The sequence below is a fragment of the Phocoena sinus genome, chromosome 12, assembly GCF_008692025.1.
Source record: "Phocoena sinus isolate mPhoSin1 chromosome 12, mPhoSin1.pri, whole genome shotgun sequence".
Taxonomy (NCBI): domain Eukaryota; kingdom Metazoa; phylum Chordata; class Mammalia; order Artiodactyla; family Phocoenidae; genus Phocoena; species Phocoena sinus.
The window spans coordinates 9379179-9407131 of record NC_045774.1 but is presented as its reverse complement, the minus strand read 5'-3'; the positions used below and the strand labels follow the sequence as shown (position 1 = coordinate 9407131).

Here is a 27953-nt window from a genome sequence, read left to right as displayed (position 1 = left end):
TCTATTAATAGACTGTTTTTCAATCTTTGATCGGTTGTTCAAGTTTGAGTTTTCTTTTTAGATTATATCATTTTCTGATGTAAAGAGAAGGCTTAAGAATTTAAAAATTTGAACAACGTTAGCTCTGCAGGAATGAAAAGGTTAATGTTAATTACCTTTTTAAAAAAAATAAATGTATTTATTTATTTTTGGCTGCGTTGGGTCTTGGTTGCTGCATGTGGGCCCCCTCTAGTTGCAGCGAGTGGGGGCCACTCCTCACTGGGGTGTGCAGGCTTCTCATTGTGCTGGCCTCTCTTGTTGTGGAGCACGGGCTCCAGTCGCCTGGGCTTCAGTAGTTGTGGCACGTGGGCTCTATGGCGCAGGCTCAGTAGCTGTGGCGCATGGGCCTAGTTGCTCCGCGGTATGTGGGATCCCCCCGGGCCAGGGCTCGAACCCATGTCCCCTGCATTGGCAGGCGGATTCCTAACCACTGTGCCACCAGGGAAGTCCCTGCTTTTTTATGTATAACAATTCCCAGAGCAAAATATCTGCAGGAGGGCTTCCCTGGTGGCGCAGTGGTTGAGAGTCCGCCTGCCGATGCAGGAGACACGGGTTCGTGCGCCGGTCCGGGAAGATCCCACGTGCCACGGAGCGGCTGGGCCCGTGAGCCATGGCCGCTGAGCCTGCGTGTCTGGAGCCTGTGCTCCGCAATGAGAGAGGCCGCAACAGTGAGAGACCCGCGTACCGCCAAAAAAAAAAAAAAAAACTGCAGGAAATTCCAACTATAATCTTTTTTTTTTTTTTTTCAACCTTTTTGAGGATGTTGGTGGAGGATGGCTGGAAGGAAGAAACAGCAAAGGAGAACGAGGGCTTGTTCCCACAGACTACGTTGAGGTAAGGGCTTAACTGTCATTTATTAATTAAATCTGGTCGTCATATATGTTTTTGTGAATTGTCAACTTAAAGGACAGGACTGGAAGATAATGAAAAAATTCCATTGTAAGAGTGATACATGCTGATTATATAAAATGTAGAAAATACATTGAAGTAGAACCAAGAAGAAATATTACCTGTAGACTTAGGCTCCAAAGAGTGACTCCAAATATTTAGATCCTTCCTCCAAGGATAGCAACTTTTAATTACTCTGAATAAAAGTCTCTATTTTTCCCTTTGCTAATATTGTGTAGTAGCTGCTGCCTACAGTACTGTTTACTGTAGAATTGATTCACAAAGTTTAAACAGCAGGCTGTTTGAAGTAGCTGTCTTCTCCCTGTGCTAATTTAGGACATCTCTCTCAGTTCCTTCTCCCATTCCCAAGGACGAAGGGTCTTGGATGGGCTGCTGTGAGCTATTGCCTGGTTTAAGCTCTGTTGTGATAGATGCCAAGGATAGTGCACAGCCCCTGAATGAGCCCTCCCTGCCTGGGGCACACCCCCTCAGCTGACAAACCCTCTCTGAGTCAGCCTCCTGGCACCCCCTGCTGGTTGTCCAGAGATCACTGAGCTGAGTCCTGGGCATGTGGTGAGCTTGCCTCTCATCCTGGGTGATAGAAAGAAACTAAGGCTGTCTGGTGCCCTGTGAGTAAAGTCGGAGTGAGATCAAGAACAAAGTTGCCTTGAGCTCCCCTCCAGTAGAGAGAAATAGTGCCCTGGGAGGATGTGTGCTGGGCACTGCCTGCAGAATGGGAAGGCTGTCTGTTGCTCCTGAGAGTTGGCTGGGGGAGTTTTGAACACTCCGGAGAATCTGATGAAATCTCAGACACCCCACCTTTTCCAGACAGATTCAGAGGGTTCCCAGGCCCCTGAACCCAGTCCACGTGTCTCATGTTTATGTCGTGTTTGACCTCTGTGCACTGTGCATTCAGGATCCTAAAAATTAACAAGAATGAGGAAAACGGGAGCATTTAAGTTGATACTGGCGTTAGTTGCATTTCTAGAATTCTGCATACTGACAGAAAGGAATTATGACATCTTCTTGGGCTTGCTTACTCTTTAAGAATAGAAATCCCTTTTCCATATTAGTTGACAGTTCTTGCTTGCCCTCAGGGGCTCTAACTCTGAAATAACTCTATGAAGATAACTGTGGTTCTTTCTAACGTTCAGATTTTGCCCAGTGATGGAAAAGATCAGTTTTCGTGTGGAAATTCAGTGGCTGACCAAGCCTTCCTCGATTCCCTCTCAGCAAGTACAGCTCAAGCCGGTTCATCAGCTGCCAGCAGTAACAACCAGGTAAATCTCACTCCGTCATCCTGCTGGATGCGACTGGCTTTACTGAGAGCAAAGCACGTTTGTGAGAGCTTGTGCTGCATTATAGCTATTGCCATTCCCTGACAGCATAAACAAAGTAGCTGTTCACGTGTTATTCGTGTGGCATTTCTTGCTGGGTTTTAACAAACACTGTTTTTAGAGTTGATGATTAACCAGAAGGCGGGGTGTTCATTGAGAGTTGCTTGTAAAAGTCTGGCATGGTATGAATGCAGACCCCATAGATTGCGAATATCCTCTCACTTGAGGGCAAGGAAGGAAAAGGGTCCTCTGCTGAGGTGCAGCGGTCAGGGTCAACGGTCTGGCTGGAACAGGACCTGATTTCTGTGACCTTGGCACATTGCTTGCACTCTCGGCTCGAGCCCCCCCTTGCAGATTCAGTGCATGTAAAAGTGTCTGGAGATCTAGCAGTTGGTACCGTTATGGTACTGCTTCTAGAAAACTTAGAAGAGTGGGCTAATTTGAGAAAACTATGCTGCAAGTTCACAGTAATTTTAAGGAATTTGACCAGTTTAGGTGACTCTGCCTGGTTCGGTTATTGCTCAATGATTATCCAGAGCCAGTGTCTGTAAGAAAATTGAGAAGATGGATATGGAAGTGTTATTGCCTCCTACATCTTTAGAAATGAATGGGCTTCAGGAGATGTTACTTCTTGACATTTTTAACTACATAAAAGGCTTTAAATTAGGTAAAGCCTAATAATCATATCACTTATGATTATTTGCTTACAGAATATTTATATCTTAACCTTTTAGAGAGTTTTTCAAAGTACTGTTACCATATGTTAACTGCAGATTTTATACATTTTTAAATAGCTTTTGTGGACATCCTAAATTACACATTGTCTGGCTCAGATATTTAAAATTCAGAGGCGAGGTTATCACCAGAGTTGAGCATTCTCCTATATTTTGTTAATCTGTAATACCTAAGAATATTGGCCAGTGACCGGTGTAGAGGTAGATAATGTTGATGCATCATCCCAACCCCCGTTACGATAAAGGGTGACAAAATAGTAGTTAAGCCTCACTTGATGTTTTACCAGGGATTCTGAGCCTGGGAGCTGTTAACGTTTGGGGCCTGATGCTCCCTCCCTGTGATGACTAGCTGCGTCTCCGGCCTGCACTCACCGCTCTCCCCGCCTCCCCCCACCACTGCCCCAACCCTGGTTCCAGTCACCAAAATTGTCTCCAGTTGTTGCCAAATGCGCAAAGTCAACCCAGCTGAGAGTCACTGAGTTTTACAAAAACATCAGTGAAAGGGTTTGCATTAAGTAAAAATGGCATTTCAATAAAGGGGAATTATAATGAGATGATCGTAGAATAAGTGAAGGAAACAAAAAATGGGAATATTCATCTTATTTTAATTCGGGGACCTGTTTCAAATATCTCAAGGTAGACTGAAGTACTTTAGCTCATAAACACAAATTCAAAGTCAGGCTCAAATTTTATGTTATGAAGAAGACTCCTCAGTATTTAAATGTAACAGTATAAACTGATCAGCATAAGTGTAATTTTTTTCTTCCAGGTTATTTTGAAGAAAATATAACCGACTTTTTTTTAAGGTTAGGTTTTACTAATCCAATCTGACATTAAATCTAATCAGATCCTTTGAAAGCAAAGGAAAAAATGAACCAAAACAAGGAGTAACAAAATACAGAAAGCATGACCATAATGAATGAATTAAAGCATTTGAATAAAAATATTTTCAGCAGCCGTCTGTGCTCTCAGTTATCCGGGATGTGAGAACAACTTAAATGGGCCAAAACTGTGGTACGTTTTATAAATACCATTATTAATTGGCAGCTTTTAAAAATGTGGCTGTCAGGTTTGCCCGTTATTTCATTTTCTGAATGTCAGTAAGAAAATACTATTTTTGTTCCAGGGCTATGCCTCTTGGGCCTTTCTAGTTAGTCTGGCGTTGTGTTAGTTCCCAGAGGACAGTTTTATTTGGAGATAAGTGTGTCAGAGGAGCCAGGCCTCTCCTCTCTGCCGTCAGGCGGGCAGGGCCCCCCTTCAGCTCGGTACACTGTGTACACTCTAGTCAGTATCCCTTGAGTCTCCTCAGCACCACTTGTTTTCAGTTTGGCCTTCTTCCTGCACAGGCAGGTTAAAGCCTCACATTCAGCTACTGGTTATCCAACTTTCTGACTGTTGTATCTTTTAAACCATATCTTTTTAGAGAGATCTCTCTAAAAGGTTACATCCGTCTGCAGATGTTCTTGAATAACTTATTTTGAGCCTGTTATTTTTTAATTTGTCTGAGTCTTCACTGACTTTGTATTTTTAAGCTATACTGCATTTCACAGTAATTAGTTCATACATTTATTTATAACTTAATATGTAAAATAGCACTTCCTTTTGTTTTTCTTAAAACTCCTAATTTCAGGTTGCTTGGGGTACCTTCTGGTTCTAGCTTCTTACTGAGCAATCACAGAGGTAAGTGCAGTGACTGGTGTAGAGGTAGATAATGTTGATGCATCATCCCAACCCCCATTATGATCTTTTTCTTTCCTTTCTAGTATGTAAGGGAACCCTTTACCTGTAAAACACAGTCCAGCCACTTGGCTGAGGTATAGACTAGAGCTGTAAATGTCAAAGGAGTATAATGCACTATTCTTTAAATGTGTTGGAACAATTTAATTTGAAAAATGATAGAGCTGTTTTATTTTTTTAAGTACTTGGAAAAAATATAGGTAACATTTTCTTTCATTAACTTTGGAATATAGAAGGTCTTTCTAAGCACAGCACAATTTCTGGCAGCCATTAAGGAAAGAATTGATATATTTAAGTCAAAAAGTAAAGGGCTTCCCTGGTGGCGCAGTGGTTAAGAATCCTCCTGCCAGTGCAGGGGACACGGGTTCGGGCCCTGGTCCAGGAAGATCCCACGTGCCGCGGAGCAACTAAGCCTGTGCGCCACAACTACTGAGCCTGCACTCTAGAGCCCGCGAGCCACAACTACTGAGCCTGCGTGCCACAACTACTGAAGCCCACACGCCTGTAGCCTGTGCTCTGCAACGAGAAGCCACCGCAGTGAGAAGCCCATACACCGCAACGAAGAGTAGCCCCCACTCGCCGCAACTAGAGAAAGCCCGCGTGCAGCAACGAAGACCCAACACAGCCAAAGATAAATAAATAAAAATTTTTTTAAAAAGTAATATTCAACTAGGAAAAAAATTTCTAACATGCCAGAGATGTCAGCTAATTCTGTTAATATACAAAGAACTCTTGTAAATCTGTAGGAAAAAGGTAAACAACTCAGAAGAAGTGGGCAAAGGATATGAACAGATTTTTCATTGGAAAAGAAATACGAAGAGCCAATAAACATAGGAAAATGCTCATTTTGAAGTTCTTCTATCAAATTAGCAGAGAATCAAAATGTTTTCACTCCTAGTGTGAAGAAAGGCGTGTTCAAATAGGCATTCTGGTATGAAGCTGGTAAAGGATAAATCGATGAAGCTTTTTGGAGGACAGGTTGATAATATATATTAATATTTGAGGTGCATCTACTCTTTGACCCAGCACTCTGAGTTGATCTTACAGCTCTACTCTCCGAACGCAGCCATCTGGGCAGGAGAAGAGGTTTCCTGCAGCACTCTTATAACAGCAAAGCGTAGAATGTGTGCCTCATCCGTAGGAGCTGGTCAGATAGACTACAGGACAGCCACACCATAGGAAGCAGGACTGCTTTTAGAAGAATGAGGGTAGCTTCAGATATACAGATATGGATGAATGGGCTTTTAAAAAGGCATATCACTATGTGTAATGTTATCTTTATTGTGTTTAAATATATACACACCACAGATGCAAATTGTGTAGAAAAATTATTGAAGGATATCCAAGAAATGAGTCAGGTTCTTGTTTTTTTTTTCTATTACAGATTTTAAGTTGGATGAGGACAGCTATTGCAGTACCTTTAGAAAAGAAGAATGGTTTTTAGTGGTTATTACTGGTTTCATTATTAGTCATTTATCTGATATTTTGCAGTTTCAGGAGCATTTCCTGTTAGTAGCTGTGCCGCTAGAATGAATTAACCCGCTGGTGGAAATGAATCTCAGACATTATTACCAAACATGTGTTAATAGCCGTCCTCATTTGGGTTTTCTCCCAGCTATTAGTGTTTAAATTATATCATTGATTATGAAAAGGTTCTCAGTGTAGATCTTTTTAAAGACTCTTAGATTACTGCCTCTTTGCAGAACTTACTTTTGAGAAATTAATGGGAAGTTTTTGTTTGTACCTTTAAAAGAACAATGGGGCTTAAACATTAATTGAAAGTTGTATAAACCTAGATGTTTTATCTGAAGGTTTTTGACTTGAGGGATTTATTTTTCTATGCTTTTTTTTTTTTTTTTTTTTTTGCCGTACGTGGGCCTCTCACTGCTGTGGCCTCTCCCATTGCGGAGCACAGGCTCCGGACGCGTAGGCTCAGCGGCCATGGCTCACGGGCCCAGCCGCTCCGCGGCATGTGGGATCTTCCCGGACCGGGGCACGAACCCGTGTCCCCTGCATTGGAAGGAGGACTCGCAACCTCTGCGCCACCAGGGAAGCCCTTTCTATGCTTTTTAAACTAGAAAGGTGTACACACTTGGAATAAGCTGCTTCTCCTTTTGTTAAAATTCTTGTTGCTTTCTTTATCACACTGTATCTCAGTTGCCCTTGGCTATATCTCTGTTCTTCTGTTTCACGGTTTCTCATCCCATCCTTCCCCCTCTCCATGTGGGTTGGTGCGGTGGGAAGCCTGGTGTAACGTTTGGTGTTAGAGCTGGGTTGACAGTCTGGCTCCACTTCGTAAGAGTCGTGGCTGCTTCCTGAACTATCGGAGGACCAGGCCACTGGTATAAAGTGGTGTCAGACTCACGGAAGACATTTAAGAAATATTTCCTTCTTTTTTCACCTCTTCCCTCTCCATGGAACAATCTCAATCCACTTACCCTTTTTTGTTCCAACCTGTCTCCTTCTTCTACCCTCTCTAACCGTGCAGAAGATTCCCTTAGAAATATCTCTCCAGTGTTGAATTTTCTCTGCAGTTTGCTCAGTCTCCAGCTTCTTGTTCAGCATCGCTATCTGCCTGTCTCCTCTGTATCTCAGACTCTGCATGAACAGAATCACTCATTATTTCCCCACAAATCTAGTTTCTCTTCCTGACTTTCCCATTTCTGTTTCTCTGAAAGGTTGCTTTTTTTCTATGATCTCTTTTTCATTCCACTTTAAAACCCTGAGTGCCTTTGTGAGCCATAGTTATTGATAGGAGTGTCCTGCATCCTTTAGATGTGTAAGGGCAGGAAAACGCTCGGTTTTAATCCCAGACCTTGCCTAGATTTTATTCCCAGATCTCATACTTGCTGTGTGACTCACGGTGAGCTTCTTAGCTTCTGTGTGCCTCAGTTTCCTCATCTGTAAGACCTCAAAGAATTGTTGGAAAGAGTAAATGGAAAAAAGTTCTGAAGTGTTTAGAACAATACGTGGTACTTAGTAGGGGGTTAATTATTTTTAACAGTTTGGATATTAAACAAATGCTCAAAGTTAAGTGAGTATTTAGGGACATAACGTCTTTTTGATTATGTAGAGATTTTCAGTGTGGTGGTATTTGTTACGAAGAAACTTTTATTTATTAAGGAATGAGGAAGGAAATAGTAATTTTATGTTGGAACTACGTTTTGCTTTCGCATTTCTCAAAAAAAAGTCCATTTTTAGGCCATTTTGTAGTCCATTTAAAAATAAATCAGAAGATGTGGCACATATATACAATGGAATATTACTCAGCCATAAAAAGAAACGAAATTGAGCTATTTGTAATGAGGTGGATAGACCTAGAGTCTGTCATACAGAGTGAAGTAAGTCAGAAAGAAAAAGACAAATACCGTATGCTAACACATATATATGGAATTGAAGAAAAAACAATGTCATGAAGAACCTAGGGGTAAGACAGGAGTAAAGACGCGGACCTACTGGAGAACGGACTTGAGGACACGGAGGGGGAAGGGTGAGCTGTGACAAAGCGAGAGAGAGGCATGGACATATATACACTACCAAACGTAAGGTAGACAGCTAGTGGGAAGCAGCCGCATGGCACAGGGAGATCGGCTCGGTGCTTTGTGAGCGCCTGGAGGGGTGGGATAGGGAGGGTGGGAGGGAGGGAGATGCAAGAGGGAGCACATATGGGAACGTGTGTGTATGTGTAGCTGATTCACTTTGTTGTGGAGCAGAAACTAACGCACCATTGTAGGGCAGTTGTACCCCAATAAAGATGTTAAAATAAATAAATCAGCAAAAGAAACCTTCACAAAGGCTTATTATTTCATTATCTCAAATAAGGTCTGTAATGCTGTGGACTTCTCCTAATTGCTTACTGAGACTTTCTCTTTACGAAGCCCCTGTTGCGAAGGTTCTCTCCGTTTCCCCACCCCCTCTCCCCGCCACACAGGAACCCCTTTTACTCAGTGACGGGGCTTTGTAAGGAGGGTTGTGCACATCTGTATACAGGACTTGTTGACATTTTCCTTCAAAACTGAACTGGGCTGGTGATGTTAACCTTCCATGCTTTCCTGATCCCAGACCCTTGCCTTACATAAGACAGCTTTGTGCATCTGGGACCCATTCAAAAATACACACTGGCGAAATTTATTTTTTAGGATGTTTTGTTGCTATTTGGCTTTATCTAACAGGAAACAAATGACAAAAGCAAAGGGTTTGTTTTGTTTTTACCTTATAACTGCCCTGGTGAAGGGCCAGTCAGCATTGTTATACGCCCAACCCATCATCAGAGGAATGTCTATAAAAGCCCATTTCACGTGGACCTTTATTAGACCGATCTACCAAATTGTCTTCTGCTACTTATAGCATCAGCCTGTTTGGCACATAAAGCTACCTGTTTAAAAACTTTGTGCTGAAAAAATAAGTAAATTCTCGAAGCTAGTACAAATATTTTCCATTTTTTAAGGCAAATTTTGTTCTTTTAGTTTTCTCTATTTAAAAAATAAATACCTGGAATTGTCATCTGTGGGTTCAGAATGTGAATTAATAAAGGATCTGTTAAGTCATTTAAGCTTTTTGGGAAGTAATTTCCAGTCAGTAGTATTGATGTGACTGGCTACAAATTAATCTAATCTGTTGTTGTGATCGAGCCTTACTTTTTAAAGAATGTACACGTTTTATATTTCTATAAGGGGTTTTTTGAAATCAGTAGAGGTTCCTCTGTAGAATTAGATGATGTGCTTTTAGCAAAAGATCTATAAATAACAAAATAGGAAATTCTACAAATTCTGTCTGTATTTTGAGCTGAAATAATTAGGCTTTTCACATAAGACAATTTAATACCTTCTGTAGGCCTTTTTGAGAACGAGAAACCTTTGTCAGAAACTGATTGAAATGTTCTCGGTTTATAGAGGAATCACGTTATTGGCTTTCTAGTCCCACTTCCTAACACAGTTGGCACATGGTTATTAAACATTTCGTGAATGAGAAATGTCAGATAAAGACAGTTATGCCTCAGTCATGCAGATAAGGTTCAAAAAACAAACAAAAACATAATAACCTCAGCTTTCACAAAACCAGTAACTTTCCATTCATTTCTGTTGTTTATCCCTGGCCAAAGTCTTACTCTGGAAGTTCCTTCCCTCCTTCTTTCCTTCCAAGCGTATATATTAGGGAATGGCAGTGTAATCGGCCATAGCAACATAACCGATAGGGTGTAGATGTATGTGACTGAGGATTTCCTTGTGTGGTGATAAGGTGGGCCCTCGAATGATGCTTCCAGAGCCTTTCCCCCGAGATGATAATACGCAAGGTAGTGAGCCCATGATTTGCAGCTCTTCTTACCTGGTAGACTTGTCAAACCGAATGGTCCGTGTTGACCTGTATTGAACTTTGGGCATCCTCTGTAAGGAACCAGGTGGGCAGCGGGAGCTCTACCTACTCATCAGTATCTTTTGAACCTTTATGTATTCTTTGTGCTCTTGTTTGCTGGTTTGGTAGAACGCCAAACAGAAGGCAACCTTGATGAAATATAAGTTATCTTTCTCATTAATTCTCAGACCTAGATCACCCTTGAAGTCTGAACTAGTTCAAGTGGGCACAGAGAGAAATAAAGGCATCTGTTGCCCGTCTCTCCATCTGCCCCCAGCCTCTCCCAGTGTTGTCTCATGACGTGTGCAGTGAAAGTTCTTCTTAGACCATGTCTTGAAGAACTGGGAAACCAGAAGAACTTATTTCGCCTGAAACCAGCAGAACATACTGGGAAACCAGTGAATCAAGTCGATCTGACTGTTGTTTCCAAACAGGCCCTTGCCCAGGTCTTACTGCATTTTCGTTGATGCCTGTTGTCAGAAGTAAGAGTTTGATTCTTACTCATCCTGGTGGCCCAAGGATTTGTATAAGAAGCAAAGTAACAACAAAGTAGCAAAATATAACAAAACCATACCTATCATTTTTGTGGTCAGCAGTTGCAGACTAGTGTTTTGTTTTGTTTTATTTTTCTTTAAAAGAAAGTTACTTAGAAACAGTTTAATTCTTTCAGTTTAAGCTTTTTAGAGTGGGACCAGAGCAATGCTCAGTCTAGGGGTATTTTTGCCTCTCTGTTGAAGCAAAAGCCTTTTCAGTGCTGTACCTGCTGTCACCCTTATGAGTCATGAAGTTTTCCATTCTGGCTGGTGAGAACCACCCTACTAAGGGGTTGTTACTTAACCTTTCATATGGCAGCTCCCTCACGTGCATCCACTGATCAGTACTCAGCCTAAGGCCTGGCGTCCCGTCCCGTCCCCCACTCATCTCCGGAGGTCTCTGTGCAGCTTTCTGCTTCTCAGTACTCTGCCCCAGACTCCCAGCTCTGTCTTCTTAATTCACAGAGACCAGTGGTCTCTGCATGGGTTCCCCGTCCCTGATCCATGGCCTGGAAAGTCTCTCTAGGCAGAGGTCAGGTCCTTTATTGCCTGACGTCTAATGATTTGAAGACAACTTCATATATTTTGTCTTTTTTAGTTTTAAGTGGAAACGTAAACTGGATCCCAGTTACTCCATCTTGATTGTCTTCTTTGTGTATTACTAGTTGATTTCCAAAAACAAGTTTATTTACATCTACAAATGGTACAACTTTCTTCACAAGAAAGTTGTACATGAAAAGTGCATTCTCGTAACACTATATAAATGTTAATAGTAGTGACTTCCCTACTAGATAGTTGTGGAGCTGGGATTCGAAGCCTGGAAATTGGGCTCCAAGGTTGTCCTCCTAATAGCGATGCTGCTTTGGCCATTGCCTAGCTCCACAGGGTGTATCAGTTATCTGTTCTCATGCTGACACTGCACGCCAAGCCAGTCAGCTCAGGAGCACACAGAGTTCACAACCTCGTGGGCTGTTCTGTGCTCTTAGCCGGTCTTGGTAGGTTCTCCGTGGCTCTGTGGTTCCAGGAAGCTTTGCTCATCTCACATGTCTGGTGGCTTTGAAAGCCCTGGTTCAACATTCTAACATTTTTAAAAGCTTGGCTGTGTTTTTCCTCTGGAGTCTTTTTCATTGGCTGTATGACTTGCATGATATTTGTTCCATTCCTTCTGTGCTGCTTATAATTATTTTTAGTGCTTCAGTGACACTGTGTTATGACAGCAAGAGTCTTCAGAATATATACTAATGCACTGAAGACAAACCACTACTATACAGTAGGGGCTTTGCTTTTTGCATGTAATCTTGGTGCATGGGTGGCATGCTGGAGTTTTCTGGTGAACTTAGCCCTGCTGTGCATTTGCTGTTGTTAGCTTTGGTATATACTCTTTTTTTCCCCTTCGTTTACCGAGCACCTTTTTTTATTTTAAGGTGGATATTTTGGCTCAGATCGGTTGTATTGAAAGTCTCAGCCAATCACCACCTTCTTCGTCTTCTCCTTCTCCTTCTTCTTCCGTAAATAAGGTAAAATTCAAACTTGAATGAAAGAGGAAATAAACATTTAAAACCCCTAGAAGTAATCCTTTTTTTCCCAAGTGAGGTGATTGTTTCAGCTGAAGTATCTTACTAAAGCTCTTCTTGGGGGCATGGCAACATAGAATGTGGCACACGTAGGAGTTGGAAGGGCAATTGGGATTTATACTTTGGAGACTTTTGATGAGACTCGATTGATGGATTTATTCCATGGACAGCAAGGTCTAATGAAGGACTTTTTTTTTTTTTTTTTTTTAAACAATGTTTTTTTTTTTTTTTTTTATAAATTTATTTATTCATTTATTTATTTTTGGCTGTGTTGGGTCTTCGTTTCTGTGCGAGGGCTTTCTCTAGTTGTGGCAAGCGGGGGTCACTCTTCATCGCGGTGCGCGGGCCTCTCACTGTCGCGGCCTCTCTTGCTGCGGAGCACAGGCTCCAGACGCGCAGAGCTCAGTATTTGTAGCTCACGGGCCCAGCTGCTCCGTGGCACGTGGGATCTTCCCAGACCAGGGCTTGAACCCGTGTCCCCTGCATTGGCAGGCAGACTCTCAACCACTGCGCCACCAGGGAAGCCCTAATGAAGGACTTTTAATCACGGAGTTTACAGAGTCTGGTTGGCTTTGGTACCGTAAAAGGTGGGGAAAGAAGAGAATGATGACATTGCTCAGTAGAAAGGAGGGGTGGGGGCTGGGAGAAGAGGATAGGAGAGCTCCCTCAGAGTTTGAAACCTTAGCGGAGGAACATAATGCATTATTGTGCGACCAAATGTCTGCAGGTGAGGGACAAAAGGGGTTCTTGAAATTGACGGCGAAGAAGTCAGAGGCCGAAGGATCATTAAACCAAATCATTGTGTAGCTCAGTTTGTTGCAGTGGGGGTTAGGCTTTGAAGAAAAGCAAGATCTCACCATTTAGCACACAGAAAATGTGCCAAGACCGCCAAGAATTATGAGTTGCTTTGGAACTTCATGGCAAAACAGTTCTGTCTTCTTCCTCTTTCTCTCATGTATCTGAAGGAAACAGATCTTTGGCTAAAATAGAAAGTATCCTAAGTGCCTATAATCACTTATTTAATCAAAAGTTTCTCTATTAATGTGATCTGTCATTGAAGCCATTTGGAAATATAACTGATCTTTTCCTTTAAAGCATAAACTAATGGGGATTTACTCAAAGATTACCAGTCTTCATTCTTCTCTGTATACTCTAGATGAGCCCCCGTGTAGTAAGATAACCACTACTGAACGCATACCACGTGCCAGATATTGTTAGGTGCTTTATATGCATTATGTCATTGAATTCCTACAGAAATCTTATGAGGAAGTTTATGATGTTATATCGGTTCTATAAGAGTGGAAACTAAGAGATGGAGTACATTGCCCAAGTTCATACAGCTAGTAAGTGGTAAAGCTGGGATTCAAACCCAGATAGACAGCCTCTAGAGCTTCAGCTCTTAACTGTTGCACCCATGAGAAATTTATGTCAGTCAAATTTCTACAGTTTCGTAAGGGATTTAAAATTCAACCAGTGGACCAATGTTCTTATCCTTGCCCCCTTTTACCCCATATTATGTATTTGTAAGATGCATAGCTTTGCTACGATTATCTCAGGAATACCCTTCTCTCCCCACCCCTCCATGGCCACTCAGACGCCGTTCTCTGTCTTTCTGCTCTACAGGCTCCTTTCAGCGGATACATTTAGATTGTCTCATGATGTAAAGACAATGTAAATGTATTTCTTTGTTTTGTCTTATGAGGTTAGGATAGCTTTTAAATTTAGAGTGCCAGACGTAGAGAATGGACTTGAGGACACGGTGGGGGGAGGGTAAGCTGGGATGAAGTGAGAGAGTAGCATTGACATATATACGCTACCAAATGTAAAATGGATGGCTAGTGGGAAGCAGCCGCATAGCGCTTTGTGACCACCTAGAGGGTTGGGATAGGGAAAGTGGGAGGGAAACGCAAGAGGGAGGGGATATGGGGACATGTGTATGCATATGGCTGATTCACTTTGTTATACAGCACAAACTTAACGAAACACCGTAAAGCAATTACACTCCAATAAAGATGTAAAAAAAAAAATTAGAGTGCTAAATGAGCAAATGTGTTGACTACATTGCTTCTGGCATTAGGGAGTATTTAATTTAGTTAGAGTGGGAGTTAGGGGGCAAGTCAGACATAGTCAGCCAGTTCCAGTGCAAGGCAGGTGAAAATCCATTCATAATAGAGATCCAGACAAACACGTGAGTGTTTGTGAGTGGTTTAATTTAGCAAGTAATTTACTAAACACTTACTACGTGTAGGCCGCATGTTCATAGGCAACAAGAAATCACTGGTGAGCCTGATGGGCACAGACCTTCTCTTGTCCCTTGCATGCATCCTTATGGAGTTCAGAAGACGATGTTTGTATGTGCAAGTTTTGTTTGTTGGATTTTCCAACATTTGCTAAAACTTAAAGCGTAGGAAAGTTAAGTGAACTTCATAGCGAATAATCATATACGCGCCTTCTAGATTTTACCATTAACATATTACTGTTCTTCATCACACATATGTCCGTCCCTCTGTCCATCTGTACCTGTCAGCATCTTGCAGCTTTTCTACAGGGTACTGATAAGCTTTCACAACTGGGAAGGCACTGTTATTTTAAGAGCGTATGGCAGTGCCGAAAATCACTTATTCTGTGGTCGTCCACAGTGGTTATTTTCCTAGAAGAGACTCAAGTCAGTATACATGAGGAAAATCTGATTTCCCTCTTTGTGAAATAATAGTAATGTTATGAAGGTTAGGTGCATATCTAAAGAATCATAGATATAATAATCTATTATTATTAGAATAATACCTACTTCATACAAATGACCAAGAGGATCACAGTTAGCCACTTTAAGAAAAATAAAAAATTTGAGTCTTCGCCACTTTATGTAAGGCCCTTTGAGAATCTTTTAGGGGAGATGTTTCCCCGTGACTTGCTACTGGGAATGACTAACCGATACGCCAATAACTCTAACGGAAGGCTAACTTTGGGAGAAAGTGGAAGGATGTGACTGAATGTCAGCCAGCAGGCGGAGGCCAGCGCCCTCCATGGGGTGGGACTGGGCCAGAATCTAGGAAGGTGAGGTAGAAGCCTTTGCATGCAGATGGAGAGCAGAGCCTGAGCAAAGGCAAGGACACAGGAAAGTCTGGGAAACTGCGGGCTGAAGCTCAGAGTGAGGGTTAGTGGCAAGTAGTGAGGACAGGCAACGTTATGGAAGGAAAAGTTAGGATCTTAATTGATGGCCTAAGGAGTTTGGAATCTATTCTGTGGTCAGTGAGGTCTAATGAACGGTTTTTAATTAAAATGGTTGATAGAATCGGGAGGGGTTTGGTGCCCTGAAAGGAGGGGAAAGAAAAGGATGAAGACATTGAAGGAAAGCTCGAAGAAAGTAGAGAAGAGGCGTGGACTATTGTGTGACCAGATGCCTGCAGTTAAGGGACAGAAGGGTTATTGGGAGTTGAAAGCAAAGGAGCCAGAGGCCGAAGTGCAGGAAGGGTGGTGGGTTCAGAGAGAAGCAGACCATGAAGGCTTTGTGAGCTGGTTGTTAGTTATTGATATTAGAGGAGGGACCCTGGAGGTCACCTGAGAGAGAGAGAGTGAGTAAAAAGTCAATGATAGAAGCTGGAGAGATTGCCAGTTCGTCAGGGTTTGAAAGATTTATCAGTAGGAGTCAAGTGGAAACAAGGTAGAAGGAGTGTTCCAGGAAAAAAAACAAGAGAGAAGCAAAGTTATTAGATTTGCCAACAAGGATTTCATAACCCAGGCAGAGAGCTAAGATCGTACACGTAACCAAATAAGATAGCAATTATTGTAAACAATGTATAAACAAAGTAGTTTTTAAAAGAACTATCATGTTACGTGTTTCTGTCCTAATAAGCTTTAATTTTTTAAGGTTACTTGGTGATGAATTCCACATCCCATTTCTTCCTCAATATGATGAAAACCTTCTCTGACAATTTGCTAACATGATCTTACTGTCATGGCAGTGCTGAACTTTTACTCATCCTGTTGTTCTAGTTATGACCCTTCTGTTCCTTTTCCTCAGTAGTTTATAGAAATGCTAGACAATGAATGCCTGTACTTACTGTCATCTTACTATCCAAAATTTCTGTACCTTTTGAAGTTTTTAATTCTAAAAACAAAACCTCATAGTTTAGTTTGGAGAGCACAGAGTGTATATTGCTGAATAAAACACCCCTACTTAAAGAAAACTATGGAAGGAAGGACTTCTCTTAAATGAAGCGTGATTGTCAGGCCCTCAGCACGGCAGCCTTCATTTCCAGTCTGCACTGGAGTGGCTTGATAGTAACTCCCCGTCAGCCGTATGTTCGAGAAATCCACAGTCATAAGGATGAATGTCTTTCTGCTATTAATATTTGACTTCAGGCAGAATCACTAGTAACTTCATTAATTTTTCTTGAAGGTATAGAGATGTTAGAATGAAATCATAGTTCCTTTTGTAAAACATATACTGTTTTTGATGCTTCTGGTAGGTGGCAGGCAGTTATCCACCCTGTATGTCAGTTGATGAAGAGTGAAAAAAAGACCAACCATGATAGCATTCTAAAACATTAGAGAGGTGTATGAGGCCGTTTGGGTAATTTTCTTACAAATCTCAATCTCTCTGTCTCTCTCTCTCTCTCTCTAACTAACCCCCAAATTTTTATGTGAGAAGGAAGACTTGAGTAAAGAGAAAAATTTGCTATTCCATGTTCTTGAATAAATACATTCAGTATTGAAATTATTTTAAAGGCACTATTTGTTTTCCCTGAGTTTATCTGTAAATTTAAGGTGATTCAAATGAAAATCAGCACATTTTTTAAACTTAACATGCTAATGCTAAAACTAAAGATTGTTTTAGTTTTAAAACATGAAGCTGATGCTAAAGTTCACGTGTAAAAATAAACCAATAGAAGATGTTGTGGTAAAGTACTAATGGTATTCTGTCTGGTGGACTCCGGAGTAGCTTGGTACTAGTATGAATAGATTACTAGGATAGAATAGAGTCCAGAAATAGGCCCAAGTCCAGTATACGATAAAGGTGAATTTCAGATCAGTGGAGGAAAGTGGATTGTTCATTAAGTGATGTCAGGACAACAGAATGACTACAGGAAAAAATTAAGCTGGATTCCTATATTATTTCATATACTGAAGTAAATTCCATATAGATTGAAGATTTAAAATTTAAAAATTAAGGAAACAAAAAAAACTGGTTGCCTCAGGGCTGGGTGAGCCAGGGGTGAGAGGTGGGTTACAGGTACTCTTATTGCAGTACTCCTTGATATTGGGTGCCATGTATTGCCCATTCCAAAAATTTTTTTATAATATTAATAATCAAACTATAAAATTATGCTAAGGAATAATGGGAGAAAATATTTTAAAAATAGTTTTGGAGTATGGTAGCCCCATTTTATGCAAGACACCACCCCGTGGCGTGTAGAAGGAGTGTAGGAATGTGACTGTACAATCTCCTTGGAAAGCAGTTTGACAGAATCTATCCATTCTAAGTGCACACTTGTATTAGCCCAGCAATTTTTCTTCTGGGAATTTCACATACATCTATTGGACAAGTGAGGAAAGATTGTGCATTGCAGCATTATTTACAGTAGCAAAATACGGCAAACGAGATAAATGAGCATATGCTCTTTAGATGATGGGAAATAAATACAGTGGAATTCTGGGGAGTCATGTAAAAGGATGATGTCATCCATGTGCTGCTGTACCTAGGAGAATGTTTTAGCCTATTAAATAGAAAAACAAAAGAAAAGTGCAGAGCAGAAAGTATAATTTGGGCTCACATAATATGTTTAAAAGCAAAAAGGCTCTCTCTGCATGGCATGTTTAAGTATATACAAGGAATTTGTTAGGAGTCATTATCTCTGAGAGAATGACTGGCATTTTAAGGTGGTAGGAATATTTTTTAAATTTCATATCTTCTTATACTATTTGAATTTTTTTCTTACCGGGAACATATTACCTTTTCAAATAAAAATTAAAACAGTTAAAAATACAGCTGATTACTATCAAGCAGTTAAAGTGAATAAAACATATTCGTACCAGCAAGTATAATCTCAAAAACATAATGTTAAGTGAAAGAAAAAGACAGCTTGCAAAGAGACACATGCAGTACAGCGGTGTTCAGGTCAGTTTGAAAAATACAAAGCATTTGTTATTTATGAATACGTTACATGTTCCATTACATACGCAGTGGAAGTATAAGAACAGGCACAGGAATGAGAGCAGGTTCAGAAAAGTAGTTACTTGGGGGAAGGAAAAAGAAAGGGAGTTTCTTTGTTACTGTTGTAAAGTTCCTAAGCAAATATGGCAAACTGTTAACAATAAAATTCGGTTGATCCTGTCTTTTGTGCTTTCCTACGTGTTTCTAAAATTTTATTATTTAAATTGTAAATTGTTTTAAATTTCTATCCGTTTTTTCAGCACCCCAATTCAATTGTTATGTGATTCCTACTGAATTGAGTAATGCTTTCTAGAAGTCACGAATACTCTCTCCTTTTTTACCCCTAACATCAGGTCAGCAGTGGCAATGACCCCTGGTCAGCCTGGAATGCTTCCAAATCTGGAAACTGGGAAAGCTCGGATGGCTGGGGAGCCAAGCCCGAGGGGACTGCAGCCCAAAGAAACACCTCCAACAATTGGGACACTGCCTTTGGTCATCCCCAGGCCTACCAGGGACCAGGTGAGGAAGAGGGCTCTGCTGGTGATGGAGCCCACCCACCCTTAAAGGGCATCGGAGTTAAAATAGATTTAATCAAAGGAACTGTTCTCAGGTGCTCTTATTCACTAATAGCAAACTTATTTTTCTGGGTCAAAATGTAGGTAGTTTTTAGTTATGGTCTTTAGTCCACTCTCAGTTACCTGTCAAGGAGTCACAAATGCAAACGCTTGCAGGGGCCAGGTTCATAAAGCAGAACAGCAGCGCAGCCCTGTGGGGCGGGGCTGCGGAAGACGGAGGTGGGCAGCTCTGCTCTAGCCGGCGGGTTGATGCCGTTGCAGGAGAACTGAGCTAGTGTTCCTGGACCACCACAGTTCCAGAGAGAGTAGAAATCTCGATTTTCATCTCATCTTCCCACTTTAAAATCTTAGCTACTAACACACATTTGGGCCCAAAAAATGTGCACATGGATTGAATATGGTTCATCGCCACATTCAGTGGTTTATGGTCACATGGTTTGTGACCTTTAACGTAGCTGTTCTGTCTTTTCCTTAACTACCTTGACTATGGTCACATGGTTTGTGACCTCTAACGTAGCTGTTCTGTCTTTTCCTTAACTACCTGTTTCCATTTCTTAATGGAAATACTGAGGCAAAAGAGGAATTTCTAAAAGGAGAAACAATTCAGGAATTAAGAAAGGCGATTTATGTCTGTTCTGAAATTAAGAGATCCACCCGTTATTTTTTAATGATCCCTGGATGAGCAGATTTTGCCAAGAACTGAACGTGCTAAACAGCAGGAGACTTGCATGCAGGAGCCATAAAGGGCACAGGTGCTGGTTTCCAGCTCCCACTCATGGACAGGAGCTGGGCTGCTGCAGGACCAGGAGTCGTGGGCTGGGTAGAAATGTTGAGACTAGACTGCTGACTTCTGCTTCTGTAGTAACTTGGCGTGGCTCCAGGACTCTTGGCCCAGATCCTTCTAATACTTTCTATTCTCTTCTTTTTTTCGTTTTGGCATTTGTCTCTGGGCTTCTCGTGGTGGCACTCTTAGGGCGGAGATCCCAGGGCAATTTCCTGCCTAATGCTAAAGGGACTCCTCAGGCCATCAGAGGTGGGAGACAGAGGCACAGAACAGTGGAAGAATAAAGGAGGGAGGGAGGAAAGCTGGCAGCTCCTCATCTGACGCAGAGCTTGTTAGAATATTAGGCTCCTCATGCTGGTCAGTTACTACTTATCTCGTTTCTTTCTCTTTCTCCTCCACCCCCTTGTCCTTCTCTCACCTTTATTATTAGTAGTTTTAAACAATTCCTCTTTTTTTTTTTTTTTTTTTTTTTTTTTTCCTGCGGTACGCGGGCCTCTCACTGCCGTGGCCTCTCCCGTTGCGGAGCACAGGCTCCAGTCGCACAGGCCCAGCGGCCATGGCTCACGGGCCCAGCCGCTCCGCGGCATGTGGGGTCCTCCCGGACCGGGGCACGAACCCGCATCCCCTACATCGGCAGGCGGACCCTCAACCACTGTGCCGCCAGGGAAGCCCAACAATTCCTTTTTAAAACTCTTATCACCCTTTTGTCCTCCCCAGTCTCTTGGCTTAAAGGGTATTTGATCTGCTTAGTTGCAAGTTTATAAAGCTAGATTTATCAACGTATAGGCCTCTAGAAGGCCTTCCCTATATACCACAGAGTGTTTTTATAGTTGGCATGTATCTGAAGTTACTTGGACTAACAGCCCTCTTGAAGTTGTTTCTAACTTGTCTTTTGCGCTAAAAGGCCGAATCGTCAAGCCCCCAAACTGTCTGACTATAGAGCCTGTATTCTTCACATCTTTATTCTAATCCTGACCGCCCCCAGAAGATTAAGTCATCCCACCTTTCTTTTGTCTTTCTTTACTGACGATCTTCTGTGCCCACCTCCAGCAACTGGTGACGATGATGACTGGGATGAAGACTGGGATGAGCCCAAGTCGTCTTCTCCCTACTTCAAGGATTCAGAGGCAGCGGAAGCGGGCGGTGCCCAGCGAGGAAGCAGCCGTGCCGGCAGCTCCTCCATGAAGCTGCCGCTTAACAAGTAGGTGTAAGGGAGTTGGGGCAACGTGAACACTCTGTGGAAACATACAAGATACAAAGAGGCTTTTTCTCTTTTCAGTGATCTACAAAGCTTGGGGTGCGATTTGATCATGTTTATTTTTTATTTGGCTCCTAGCTTGGAAGCTTCTTTTTAAAAAACTTGTTTTCATTTTAAAGTGAAATATATGTTCCATTTAATCATATGCTAAATACTGTTTTTTACCTTTATTAACTCATGACAGATTAAGGTTTTTATTGCCGATGTCACAGGAGAGCTAAGAATAATCCTGATAGCTTCCTTTTAAACGTTTTACTGTTTATTGATCTTTTACCATGTGCCAGGCTTTGTGCAAAGCAGTTTGTGTGTATTCTCTCATGCGACCCTCATATCCCTTTTGTGGTACATATAATCTCTGTTTTCTCTGGGAAAATGAAGCCCAGAGAGGTTAAGTAACTGCCCAAGTTCACACAGGTGGTAAGTGATCTAGTCGGGATTCCAGTCCAGTCCCTCAGCTTCCTGAGCACACTCTCAACTACTATGTTTAATGTGTTTAGGACTTTGTTTTCACTTAGATTATTCTTATATATTTTTAAAAAAATGTTTTGAATGGTCCTTGTAGAAACAGTGCTTAGCAGGAAAGCATGTGGGAAAGGGTGAATATGGACACAGCCCTATGGAATTCCCTAGTAGAGAGTTCTGGATGCGTCTGTAGTTTACACCAGTGTAGCTTGAAGGAGATGTAGTTTGTGACTTCCATACAATTTATCTTCAAGTACTCTTCTTACAGCAGTTATATTTAAAATAGTTTTTCTAAAATTACTCATACTTTTTCTCAGTGTTCCAAGTTCATGATTCCAAGCAGATATCAAGGAATGATAATCTATGTCTGGAAAAAAATTGTAAACATGTTTGATATATATCTAGATACCAAGTTTCTAGGTCTCGATGTACATGTGTATAAGTTTAATGAGCCCTGCAAGTTCTCCTTTAGTATTTAGTATTTAAATACCATCTGGTAATTAAATGAGTTATCTTTTAGCTCACACGTCTCCTGCATTTCTGTCCAGTTTCTTCCATTGTGTATTTTCATACTCAGTTGCATGCATAGTACAGTCAGTCCTTATTGACTGTATCCTATTTCTTAAAGTGAGATTTGAAGTTCTCAGTGTGGTCTGTAGTGACGTACCTTACCCTCAGTTGTTCTTTAAACCTAAATACAAAGTATATTTAAAACCCATTTTAATATAATGTATCCCTCAGCCCCATTTTAAAAATGAGGAAGCAGGACCTGTGAGACAAATACGGCTAGCTGAATTTTCGTAGCTAGTTCGTGAGGTTCTGGCTTGCGCCAGGCCTCTGACTCCACTTTCCTGTGGTTTCCACTGCTCCATGCTTGCTCTCTGGCTTGCTATATGATCGTGGGGAAGTTGGATGACCTGTTTCAAACTCAACTTTCTTCATCTCTAAAGTGAAGGATTGGCTTTAATTAAGAATTCTTTCTGCTCTAAAATTTCAGTCTAGGTTGAAACCAAATTGAAGGAGTCCTAATATGCACCTGCACCTTGGAGGCATCCCTCGCTTTCTGTGGTGCTGGGAGCCGTTTAAACCCTACATATTTTTATTTAACTAGACTAATGTATCAATGACTTACTTATAACAGTTGTAAACATTTTTTTAGTATTAACACTTTTCAGCGGTTAATCCATTTTATATGACAGCTATATTCCAGTCATGGAGCCTAAACCTTATGCTAGAAACAGAGATCAGACACTTAAGTATACTTGAGCATTACAAGAATACATCTTGATCATACTGAAAGAATTAATCAATTGCACTGCTGTTCAGTAAGTATTAAATGTGTGCATAGTCAGCTCTGGAGTTTTGCTGTGGTCACCAGGATACCAAAAGAAACATGACGTGTGCTCTCTGCACTCGGAAGCTTACAGTCTAGTCAAGGAATTGTTGCTACGTGCAATGCCCCAATTTCTCCATCAGCGTTTTCTAGCAAAAGTGTAGGTTCTTTCACAAAAGTGTTCCAGGTTAGCCCATTCATTCATTAAGCGTTTAGTATATTCCCACAATTCTTCTAGGTCCTGGAAATACAAATGCTTTCTCTAAGGCACTTCTAGTCTGCTGTGATGTGCAAATGGATGATGGCAGTTGCAGCACCATAAGCTGAAGAGCAGAAGTGTGCTCGGAACGCTGACGCAGCACAGGGAAGGCTGCACCTGAGGCTGTAGGGAGCACTTCCACAGAGCCGATGGCGGCATTACAAATCATTTTAATTTCTGAGTACGTACTAGGGCCTTCAGATTTATATAGATAACTCTTTACTTAAATCTTCTCATTTAATTCCCTTACCACCTTAAAGGTAGGTCGTATTGGTCCCATTCTTCACATAAGAAGACACGCTCTAAAAGTCACATAGCTATGAAGTGTTGGACTTGAAATTCAAACCCAAGGCCATCAAGCTCCTAGACACCCCTTTTACTCTGTTGTAGGAGCTGTGTTTTAAAGCAGGTCCAGGGAAAAGAGAATGGAGGGAGGTCAGTCCAGAATGAAGGAAAAGATATGAGCCCCTGAGAGCATCACATTGGCCTTTAAATTGGTTTAGGAATGAAATCAGAAGTAAGACAGCTGGTTTTTGTAGAAATAAGATTTCTTTTCCTATTTTAGGTATTTTGCTTTCTGAAGATTTTTTCCCCGTCTATTAAAAAAAAAAATTCTAAAACCCAGATTAATCTTGTCTTCTTTAGAAGTAGCGCTTTGGATGGCCATGCATTTATTCCAGCTTTTCTTCAGTTTTAGAACTTCGCTTCAGATGTAGATATGATTTCTGGAAATAGCCAAGTTTATTATGTTTCGAGTCTCTTTACTGAGGAGACTGTTTTTTTGTGTGTGTCTCATAAACTGGTTCTGAAGGCAGTTCCCAAAGAAAATGGCACAAGTACTTATGAACAGTGGCGGTTTCTTTGGGATATTTGTGGCCTCCCGAGGGAGAATGTTGAAAGGCAGCTTTAATTTGAATATAAAAATGCCAGCGTGTGGCCTTCACCCCATGTGGTCATCTCAAATTGATGCGCTCAGTACTTTCTACCTCTGTACCTGGGGGACATTTTCTAGTCTGCCCTTCACTCTTCATGTGGTGATAGAGTGTCTCAGATCAAGCAAATAGAGTGCCCATAAATATCACACCTTCTGGAGTCAAACTGTCCTCTTACCAGATAAAGCTTAATTAAATGACTAATTGGCCATTGAACAATCTGATTACATTAGGTTTCATTTACCATAGTTTCCTAGTTCTAGTACATGTGAAAGACAGAACAAGTTCAAACTGTCGTATTAAGTAAATGTGGATGAGAGCTGTAGAATTCTTATAAGGAAAAGCATAAGACTCACAAGCATTTATCCTCATGATTAGATTTCCTGGATTTGCAAAACCTGGAATGGAACAGTATTTGTTGGCCAAGCAACTAGCAAAACCCAAAGAGAAAATTCCTATCATTGTAAGTTTGTTCTTTTTTTTTTTTTTTTTTTTTTTTGCTTTAGTTTCGGATTAAGCTGTTTTATAATACCTTAAAGCTAAGAGGGTTATTAGTCATTTGGAAAGTTTTTTGTTTTTGGAAGGTATTTTTAAACACGTTTAATGCTCGAAGTAAGTAACTGACAGTGTGTATTAGTATTTTAAGAGTACTAAAAATAAATAGCATGAATTAATGCCCATTATTATATTGTTTAGATATTCTTTACTTTTACCTTTCAGACTGTTAGTAATTGAACAAACAACACCCATAGTACATACGTATTTTTAATAATTTTTCTAAAGTATCTTGAAGTATCTTTTACATGCTGTTTTTCTACTAGCCATACATATTTAGCTAAAAAACCCAATTCATATATTTAGGTTTCTACCTTGGCGAAGTACATGCATGTTATCAGAATAAGTTGCCTTTTCCGCTATGTTGGTAATAGTTTTCTTTCAATAAACCAGCTGTCGAGTCGTGATAAGGAGCTAGTACGTAAAAGCTGGGAGTTAATGGCACCATTAAGTATATCTGTCTTTGAATAGCTTATTACATAACATGACACAGGCTCTGTGGTTTCACCTAAATGTTGATTGCTGATAGATTTTCTATCTAAATGTTATCTAGCTGTATATTTCCAGATGAAATTCTGGCAAAGAGAACTATAGCTATCTTCTGACCCTGTTGATTTAATCCTGTAACTGTAAGTTGGGGGCAGGGCAGGAGGGTAAGCAGCCTTGAATATAATCACCACGGACTCAAACAAGGAGGAAAGATCTGGTCTTATTCTATAATCTTTGGATCCTGGGAAACTCGATAAAATTGCAAGAATGATATTGAATTTTTTATATTACTTGTTCCTACTTCTTTGAAAAGCTTGAAATCCTAGAAAACTCCAGAGAGAAGGGTTGTGACCCAGAGCCCTTTTATCCTTCTTCCCTCAAAGCAAACTTGGGATAATTATCTTCTGAGTAGTTAGGTTAGAGATTATTTTAGTTTTTTTCTCTAACTCCACAGAATTAAGAGCCCATGGCCCTGCCCCTCAGATTCTCACAGGGGACTTTGTCATAAGCAGGAGAGTCCTGGAACAGAGCTAAAAGACCCCCGTGTTTGAGTTGTCCCACGCGTTTTAGGTGAAACTGGACCCGTAGGCAGGCTTGCCTGTGTGGGCTTCCTATGTGGAAAAGGAAGCTGAGGAAAGCCATTGAGCCTTCAGAAAACCAAGAGAAAGTAGAGACCTGGTCCTTTGCTTTTAAGGTGCAGTCCCCTACCCACTAATAAAATGTGACCCCGTGGGTATTGGGCCCTAGTTGATCAGAGTCGCCTCTCTTGGTCCCAGTCATTAAGGGAGGTTCCCAAGAGGCCCCTGTTAAAGATTCCTGCTCTGCAGCTTTAAGAGAGTTTTCTGGATCTGGGCTCCCTCTTGGAGAATCATAATAACTTGTTGTCAGAGATCTTTAGTCCCTTATTAAAATTCTCTGGGCCCCAGTTACCATCCTGACCTAGTAGCCTCTGAACTTTCATACCTCGCCTCCCTTTTTTCTCCTTTCACCTTTATAAAGAATTAGCGTATACAGAAAATGAGAGTAAGTGTAGAGGAAGTTTGACGGCAGTTTGGCATGGCTGAGACATCCAAGTGTGTAATTTTATATTTCACAGAACTCTTAGTCTGCAATAGATTTGAAATTTTTAAAAACTAGCCCCTCATTACATATAACTAAGACAGCTGGACTAGAGAGAGATTGTGTTCCATCTCTCTAGAGGAAAGGCAGATCGGCATCTCTCTGTGGCCTGCGATGCCCACATGGGAGCAGAAGGGCTTCTCCCATTAAGTGTTTTCTTTAAATATAACCTTAGTAGGAACAGAGAGCATTTATGTAAATAACTTCTCAAAGAAGAGCAAAAATGACCCTCCTAGGGACTTCTAGTCCTAAAAAGAATCATTTGATGATTTATATCAATTATACTTAACTATTTTTCCATGTAACAAAATTAACTCTCCCTGCAATGTTGTGTAGGTTGGAGATTATGGCCCGATGTGGGTTTATCCTACCTCTACATTTGACTGTGTGGTAGCAGATCCCAGGAAGGGCTCCAAAATGTACGGTCTGAAGAGCTACATTGAATATCAGTTAACACCTACTGTAAGTATCCAAGTTATCAAAGCAGAATCATGCTTGCATCGCTAGTAACAATTTGCTTTTTTCATTTCCTGTAGTTGGCATTGGTAACGTTTTTCTCTTTCCTTATTTTGTAGAACACTAATCGATCTGTAAACCACAGGTATAAGCACTTTGACTGGCTATATGAGCGTCTACTGGTAAAGTTTGGGTCAGCCATTCCAATCCCTTCTCTTCCAGATAAGCAAGTCACAGGTGAGTGTGTGCGACACTGAACTCAGGACAAGTAAAAAGACTCCAGTTTGAGTACCCTAATGTAAATCAGAAATGGCATGTTCCATCCTCTAGTGGAACAAGATGTAGGGGTTTGGAAACAGCAGCTAAAGATAGCCATATACATATGTATATATGTATTGTACATGTATTTGGAAGTTACCTGAACACCTAACAAGAATATGTCATAAAATTTTCTGTTAGAGTTCCTGTATACATATGTATCTTTTTTTTTTTTTTTTTTTGCGGTACACGGGCCTCTCACTGCTGTGGCCTCTCCTGTTGTGGAGCACGGGCTCCGGATGCGCAGGCTCAGCGGCCACGGCTCACGGGCCCAGCCGCTCCGCGGCATGTGGGATCTTCCCGGGACCGGGGCACGAACCCGCGTCCCCTGCATTGGCAGGCGGACTCTCAACCACTGCGCCACCAGGGAAGCCCTGGGAACTTTGTTTTTAAAGAACTTGTTTGGATTTTGATTTTGTGGAGAAAACTTTTCAAAACTTTCAAAGTGTCGTAGCAGAACGGAGAGTGGGGACTATGTTGCCAGGTTGGCAGACACATCCTCGCCCTCAGGTGGGGTGACTCCCAGGCAGTCCCTCTTGGAGCTGGGGCAGCTGAGTGGCAGCCCTGTCGGGGTTGCCTGGTTGGCGTAGATGGCTGCCTCCTGCCACTCGTGTGTCACCGCCACCCCTGCTTCTGTTCAGATACTCACTGTCCCTCCTTTCTGTCATCCTTATTGTTAAGTCACAGCTTTCTTTTTAAAAATTTAGATTTCTTTCCATGAAAACTTAAGTTCTGCCTTTCTCCACATTTTCAAATTTCAGACTGTCTCCTGAATTTTAAGCTCTCCTTTATCAACTTGATTAGCATAATACGTTCCCCGTGGTGTTTAAATAAATGGATTAATGAGCTGTCTTAGAGTCGTGGAGGTTTCTCCTATTTTTTAGGTTTTAATACATTGTTTATTCGGAATCAAATAACCCAAGACTATCTGAAAGCATCATAGAGTCACAGTTCTCCCACAGTAAGGTTTGTATTTTTTTTAAAAAAAGGTCAGGCCTGAAGCCAGGAGGATGTCATAGAAAAGCAAGGAAGCAACAGCTCCTCAGTCGGAAGAAAGTTGAGCTT

At 41.3% G+C, this 27953-nt stretch overlaps 1 protein-coding gene across 2 annotated transcripts in view; it reads left to right on the top strand.

Moving 5' to 3' along the window:
- The window catches only part of SNX9 (sorting nexin 9), a 92969-nt gene that overhangs the window by 41215 nt on the left and 23801 nt on the right, over positions 1-27953 (top strand). For both annotated transcript variants that reach the window (XM_032651463.1, XM_032651464.1), the window contains exons 3-9: positions 799-873; positions 2082-2207; positions 18702-18867; positions 20758-20908; positions 24330-24414; positions 26451-26576; positions 26690-26807. In XM_032651463.1, the coding sequence (XP_032507354.1) occupies positions 799-873; positions 2082-2207; positions 18702-18867; positions 20758-20908; positions 24330-24414; positions 26451-26576; positions 26690-26807 (847 nt within the window). The remainder of the gene's footprint in view (positions 1-798; positions 874-2081; positions 2208-18701; positions 18868-20757; positions 20909-24329; positions 24415-26450; positions 26577-26689; positions 26808-27953) is intronic.